The sequence below is a fragment of the Heliangelus exortis genome, chromosome 14, assembly GCF_036169615.1.
Source record: "Heliangelus exortis chromosome 14, bHelExo1.hap1, whole genome shotgun sequence".
NCBI classification, from domain to species: domain Eukaryota; kingdom Metazoa; phylum Chordata; class Aves; order Apodiformes; family Trochilidae; genus Heliangelus; species Heliangelus exortis.
Window position 1 is genome coordinate 11,436,037 of NC_092435.1, and position 7,024 is coordinate 11,443,060.

The 7,024-nt window shown below is 41.7% G+C and overlaps 1 protein-coding gene across 2 annotated transcripts in view; it reads left to right on the forward strand.

The window, feature by feature from the left end:
• The window catches only part of BRWD3 (bromodomain and WD repeat domain containing 3), a 50,363-nt gene extending 43,339 nt beyond the window's left edge, over positions 1–7,024 (forward strand). The window contains exons 37-40 of one of the 2 annotated variants that reach the window (XM_071757977.1): positions 805–968; positions 1,526–1,623; positions 2,134–2,292; positions 3,403–7,024. In XM_071757977.1, the coding sequence (XP_071614078.1) occupies positions 805–968; positions 1,526–1,623; positions 2,134–2,292; positions 3,403–4,190 (1,209 nt within the window). In that variant the 3' untranslated portion in view covers positions 4,191–7,024. The remainder of the gene's footprint in view (positions 1–804; positions 969–1,525; positions 1,624–2,133; positions 2,293–3,402) is intronic. The other variant, XM_071757978.1, reaches the window with a different exon arrangement.

Below are 7,024 nucleotides of genomic sequence, written 5' to 3' on the forward strand. Positions count from 1 at the left end.
CTAAAACATAAGTGTCTGGGCAAAACTGGGGTTCTATAAATGTAAAGAAAACTCTGTATCCAGAGATTTTACATTCAGCAGACTGCAGGAAATGAGAAGAGGTCTGAGATGATGATAACACCTTGGTGGTGTTTACACAGTTTTCAGAAGACTGGATGCAGCAGAAGTGTGGGTGTGAGGAAGGAATCAAGAACTTTGTTTTGTATATGCCATGTATGAGCTCTTAGTTTGCCATAATTCAAAGGAATTCAGGGTGAAATCTTGACCAGAAATAAATACAGTCTGGAACATGGAGAAATTGCCATGAGTCCATTTGTGGATGAGGCTATGCAGAAGCAAGGCCTAGAAAGAGGACAGGGAAATGGTGTGAGGATTTTGACTTCTGGATCACAGAAATTAGGAATGAGGACATTTTTGTTGGATCTGTGTGCAGCTCTGTAGGGGTGGTGTAAGGATCCATCAGGAGGGAATTAAAGCAAAGGTGTGGGGGCAGCAAAGGTCTCCCCTTGGTACTTTGAGTTACCTTGTGGTGTGCTTCTGTGCTTTATGGTGATTAAAAGGGAAGCTGTGTTTCAGTAATCCAGATATCCATTTGCCTTTCACTCCTGGAGCAGTAGTTGAATCCTTTTATGAAAACAACAAGCATATCCTTGTACCATGAAGGAAATTATCTGTGCAGAACCTCAGGGCTGAACATTTTTTTCTTTTGTGCTACCAAGTCTGGGTTTCTTTGTGATTTTTCCTTTTTGCCCATCTTCTAGTGACCCAAATTCTAATGAGCACAACAATGCTTTCTCACTCCAGATTTACAGCATGACACTTCGATTATCTGCCTTATTTGAAAACCATATGAAAAATATCATCTCTGAGTACAAGTCAGCAATGCAATGCCAGAAGAGGAAAAGGCCACGGTATCGAAAGCGGCTAAGAAGCAGTAGCAGTTCACCCTCAACTAGCAGAGCATCTAGGTAACATCATGATAGTGAGATATTGCTCTTGGTGGCATTTGAGATGACAGTGGCAGAAAAGCCTTTGTGATAAGCAGGCAGTAACAGTATTGCTTGCTTCCTGAGGCAGTTGCTCTTTTGGGTGATAAAACCGTGAGCTCCAATTCCATGCTCAGTTTGTAGCTTGTGAATAATTCTGGTAGGTGCAAGACTATGTAATTAGAAGTATTCCCCCTGGAGAAAATAGAAGGGCAAGTTTCTTTTTGCCTTTGTTTAGTAACTGTTGAAAAAAGTGTTGGATAACACTTTTCGGACTTCCATATGATAGGTTATTGAAGTAAACTGAGTCTTTGTTTTAAAAGATGAGGTGAAATCTTGTTTCTGCAAGCTCATAAACCTTTAACAAACAGAATGCTGTCCCTATTTCCAGTATCACTACACCTGCCCAAGCACTGGGAAGAGAGCATTTGTGTTACGTGTTTGCTGTGAGAAGCAAGACACTTGGCAGGGGAAATTTGTTTTGTGCTTGAGTCTTTTGGTACTAATGGTTTGATCTCTGGGACATTTTGTGTCTTCAGCCCAAAAGGGAAACAGAAGCAAATGAAGATCCAACCTAAACCCAACCAGAATACCTCACTGCCTTTGACAAGGACTAGCTCCTCAGTTTCATCTCATGGTGAGGAAAATTTTATAAAATGCATCCTTTCTCTTGCAGCATCTTGTGTGTAGAGAGTGATGAAAAAGCTGAAGGTTATTTAATGTTCAGTTTAAATCTTGGATTTTTGCGTGTGTCTCATCAATACATCTGCTGAAAGCAAGGTCATGTGAATATGTTGTCTGTAGACTGTGTTCACTGAACTTGGCCCTCCAGCTGCTGGTAAGTTATTGGTAAGGGTCAGAGAACAGGGAGCCTGGCTCTGACCTTGGTGAGAATTAACCTAGTGACAAGAGCCTGGACCTTCCTGTACAGGGGCTTCCCTCATACAGCAATTACAAATAAATTACTTTGGATTACACTCTGGAGGGATCTGTCTCTTCAGGCCTGCAGAGGGAGCTTGGTGAGATTAACCTCCTGACTTGGGCTCTTAGCTCAGGTGGTAGAAACTTCTTCCAGGTGCCTTGCACTAAAACCCTAGAAATGGAGGAGAAAAGTTACTCAGTCACATTAGCAGTGTCCTGTCTGAAGTTTCAGATACAGCAGAAGAACCTCTGGGTTCAGCCACTGGTGAAGAGATGGAGGGTCATCCATCCTCCTCAGGCTCAAATGCTCAGAACAGAAGTGGAAATAGCACTGATGCAGGGAAAAACAGACCAGTCAGGAGTAAATCTACACCAGTGAAACAAGGTGAGAAGTGACATACTCTGTTCTTGGAATGACTGGTTGCACTGGAAATGAAAGTGTTGCTTCTCCTTGTCTTGCCTGCTGTGAGCATTATACTGTCTCCCCCAACCATACCAAGGAATTCAGTTTACTTTCTTGCAGTCTGTGCTCTCTTGTTTGAACTCCTTCAAAATTTCCCCAGTTGGAAAAGCTTGATTGCCCTTAATATTCCTGGGAATTACAATTCCTTCAGGAGCTGCAAAAAAGGAGACCAGAATCTCCACCGCAAATACTTTTCCTTTGATTAATGAAGTTAAAACCAAAGTGAAATTAAAAAAGAAATTAAATATTTTAATCATAATCAAGAGTAAGTGGTTGTGATGAGAAGGGAAGCAGTGCTTGATATTGGGCTATTTTGTCTCTGGGTCCTGTTAAGCAGACTGCCCACTAAAGTGGGCATCAAATGAGCAGTGAAGCTTCTGTCAAGTGTGTACTGCAGCAGTGTTGGGTGTTGCTGGGTGAGCTTTTCATAACCCATGTTAAAAGAAGATATTTAATCTCCATTTTCTGATTTGTAACTCTGAAAACACTTTGGGTCCCAAGCCAGCACAATACTTTATGCAGTTCAAAATGAAGGTGTTCAGCAATCCTTGTGGGTTTCCTTGGGTTATTTACTGTCTTGACATTGTGCTTGCCCCAGGTGTGTCCTGGACTAAGCCTTCTGAGAAAATGCATTTGATAAGGAATAAATGCTGCTTGCAGAGTGTTATTTTAATGTCTGTAGATTTGAAATGGATTTTAGAGGGGTTTTTTCTGCCTTGATAGCCTAAGGTAGAATTCATCTCACTAAATGTTAGATGATTGTGTATAACTTAGTCACTCTGGGATCCCTTTATGACTGGATCTTCGCTGAACTCTTAGTCAGGAGAGTTTGTATCCTTCCTGTTAGAGAAGATGAACTGTGTTTATTCTGTCTGACAAATTTTCCCCTAAGAGCACCCGTTTGTCTCCACAGCACACAAAGGTCACCCGTGGTGAGTAGCTCAGAGCACAGCTCAAGGGCAGATGAGGCAAATTCCACTTTTTGTGTCTTGTTTGGCTCAGGTGTGATGATGATATTTTGTGTTTGCTTAGATCACTCTCCTGATGGGCCCCTTACAAATGGTGATGGCAGAGAACCCCGGACAGGAGTCAAGAGGAAGTTGCTGAGTGCATCGGAAGAAGACGAGCACCTGGAGGAGGGGGAGGAAGAGGAGAAGAAGAAGAGGGAACTGAAGGAAAAATCTGGTTTGTCTTCATCAGAAAGTGGGGACTCAGGATCCAGTTCGAGTTCTGAAAGCAGGAGTGGCTCCGATTCAGACTCCGAATCAACATCCAGAACAGATCAGGATTACATTGATGGAGACCACGACTACAGCAAAGTTGTGCAATCCAAAAAACCCAAGCGGAAAATCAAAAGGAAAATCACCGGCGGGAAACGGAATTGGCAGGGCAGAGGGACAGGGAGGAGAGGTAGATGGGGGAGGTGGGGGAGATGGAGCAGAGGGGGAAGAGGTGGTAGAGGTGGAAGAGGCTGTGGCAGAGGAAGAGGTGGTGGCAGGGGAGGAAGAAGAGGCCGGGGAGGCAGAGGAGCCTCGCGAGGAGCCACCAGAGCGAAGCGCGCCCGGATTACGGATGATGAATTTGAAAATCTGTTTGGGGGACAGTTTGGTGAGAACGTGTTTGGAGGGAGGTTCAGCAGGCCACCTCGAATCAAAACAAGGAATGAGGGCAGGAGAACTGTCTTGTACAACGACGATTCTGATAATGACAATTTTGTGCACACCGAGGATCCTTTGAACCTTGGTACTTCCAGGTCAGGCAGGGTGCGGAAAATGACAGAAAAAGCCAGGGTCAGCCATCTCATGGGATGGAATTATTGACTGATGAAAAAAACAAAAAAACCCACAAACTTTGGAACAATTTTAAAAGAACTTCAATGGCCTTCTACTGCAGGGATTTTACCAGAAAAATCTACCAAGCAAGTTGTGCGGGGACTCCAGTCATGTTTCACAGTGGTGCTTTTCCATTCTGTCAGTTTGTGTTTCTTTCCCAACTTCAGCTTGCCACACTTCATTGGTCAAATCAAGCCTTAGTCATTAGGCCTTAAATTGCAGAAATTCTTCCCCACACACTACGAGCTCATCACATTAAAGAGGCTTCCAGCTTCTCAGTAAGAACATGACATTTTGAGTCACGATTCTGACTTCTCTCCCTTGTTTTGTTTTTGTATTATAGAAATAGCACCTTCTTACAGAGTTTTTATGTGGTTTCTGCCATAAATCCTTATACACAGTAATAATGATAACTTTTGCACAATACACCAATCCTAAAGGCAGCTATAAAATGTTTACAGTTTCTATATTGTAAGAAGGATCTGGATTATTTTAATCTTCCCAGGCCAAGCATTGATGAATTGTGCTGAACTGAAGTATGTCTATACTACAGTTAGGGGGGTCCTGATGTGCTTCTATTGGTTCTTTATTTGTGTAAAAAGTGACAAAGGGTTGGTGCCTTGTAAATATGTAGCAAACCTTTGATGTGGTGTGTCCTATGTGTGCATTAACTTTATTAAAAAGAGAATACTTGAGAAGTATGAATATCTAGACAAAAGGTGCCAAATGCAAAAGTTACTTGCATCTATTTTCTTTTTGTCCTCTCATTTTTAAAGTATTAATAGAGATTGTGCAGCTAAGGGGTAACTTCAACATTTGAAAGGTTCCTCCTCTTCAAAGCATAAAGTGATTTTTAATAGTAGCTCAGCTACCTCTATTTACAACTACTGGAAACTTAAAAGAAAATAGATGCTATTACTCAGTAGGTGTTGAAGAGGCAAGAAGGAGCGTGGAGGGATGGAATTGCTCGCCAAGTTGTAGAGTTAACTGTATCTTAGTTGTGTTGACACAATGAAAACAAATGTAAGCAATTCTCAGACTTTTCGGCAGCATAATGTTTCCAGCAGATGGTGATTTGGTTGTGCAGATAGGCTGACTGTCTCCCCCACCTTCCTGCTGCCACTTTGGAAATTGGTGTTTGTTTTCATTTGCCCCTTGATGAAGGGTGATGAAGGAGCTGAGCAGAGCTCTGGTACCCCTGGGGCTGGCAGTACCAATAAGCTCCTGCTCATGTCCTCCAGACAGACTCTTGCATCTCAAGCTTCCAGAAGAGAATTCGTGTTGCACTTGTTATCCTGAAAACTGCTGACTTGAAAGCAGAAGTGGTTGTGGTAGTGGTAGTTGTACAGCACAGGATGATGTTTGTAGTCTTGCTCCTTGGTGAAGAGCAGCAGGAGTTGGGGTTGGGCTGAGCTGGAGCTGAGGATAAAATCACAGAATTGTCAGGGTTGGAAGGGACCTTAAAGATCATGGAGTTCCAAACCCCCTGCCATGGGCAGGGACACTTCCCACCAGATCAGGTTGCTCAGAGCCCCATCCAGCCTGGCCTTAAAAATTTCCAGGGATGTGGCTTTGACTCTTACTGTGCAGGCTCTGGCTGGAGTATCTGTGGGGCTGGGATTTTCTCCTGTTGTCTAAACCAACCTGACAGTTGTAGCTTGGGTGAGAGATTTGAGTCAGTTACACAGGGAGAACAAACAACAAAAGAGATTAGAAAGGTTTTGGTGGAGCTTTGTTAAGATTTGTTTCTTGTTTTGTTTTGGTTTGGGTTTTTTTAAGCTTTCATCCAATACCCTAAAGTTCTTCTGTGCACAGCTTGGTCAATAATTCTGGAAAACCTCAGGCAGCAAAGAGTGACCCATGTGTATTCTCAGATGCAGAAGGAATTTAATTTTTGACTTTCTATATTAAGCACTAGCTATTTTATCTTGCTTTCCAAAAAATTCTAGTTAGATGCAAAATGACTTGAAAAAATGCAGAGGTTTAGTTTTGTGATGGAGGAGAGTATATCCTAAATTTGCTCAGAGCATTAATACGAGTTTATGGTACAGTGCAAAAATCACACTTAATTTTATAAGTAATGTTTTGAATGGGCTGCAATCCATTTCTGGATTTGATTCAGTTGTGTTTTGATGGGGAAGGGGGTGGGAGGGAAGTGCAGAGGCTCTCCTAGTTCTGTCTTGGGCTTTAAAATATAAACACCTGTCCTATCATCTCTCTCATGTATATGTATATATATATACACACATATATATTTATAAAAAAAATGTATTATTTCTTTGACTGATTGGTCCTTCTCCATATGGTAGCCAGGAATAGCATGTAGGCATCAGTCCATAGTCAGAACCATAGCCCTATTAGGTCAGTCCTGTTGAGCTGATGTAAACACTACAGTCTCTGTCCTAAAGCCTGAAAAATCTTGAAATACAAAAGAAATGCTTTTTGTATATTTCTGGCTGGCCGAAGATCCACTTACTTATTTATTTTGTGTATGGGTTGGGGAGAGATAAAACACGTGGATTCCAGAGAAAAATCGTTTTATAAGTTTGTGTATTTTAGCTGCAATTAGAATAATATTCAGTATGTTCTTACATGTATCTTTTCTATGTAATGAAGTACTGTGAAGATAACAGTGAAGCATCACTTTGCTGTGGTGTAAGTATTAATCAAACATGTTACATGATTAAGAGCTAGACAGCAGGGTGTGCTAGAGCAACAGAACTATTGCTTATTGTAAAAAAAAAAGAAAAAAAAAGCTTTTTTTTTTTTTTTTGTGCATGAGTACCTTTTATAAGCATGAAAGAAATAACTTGTTACTTTTA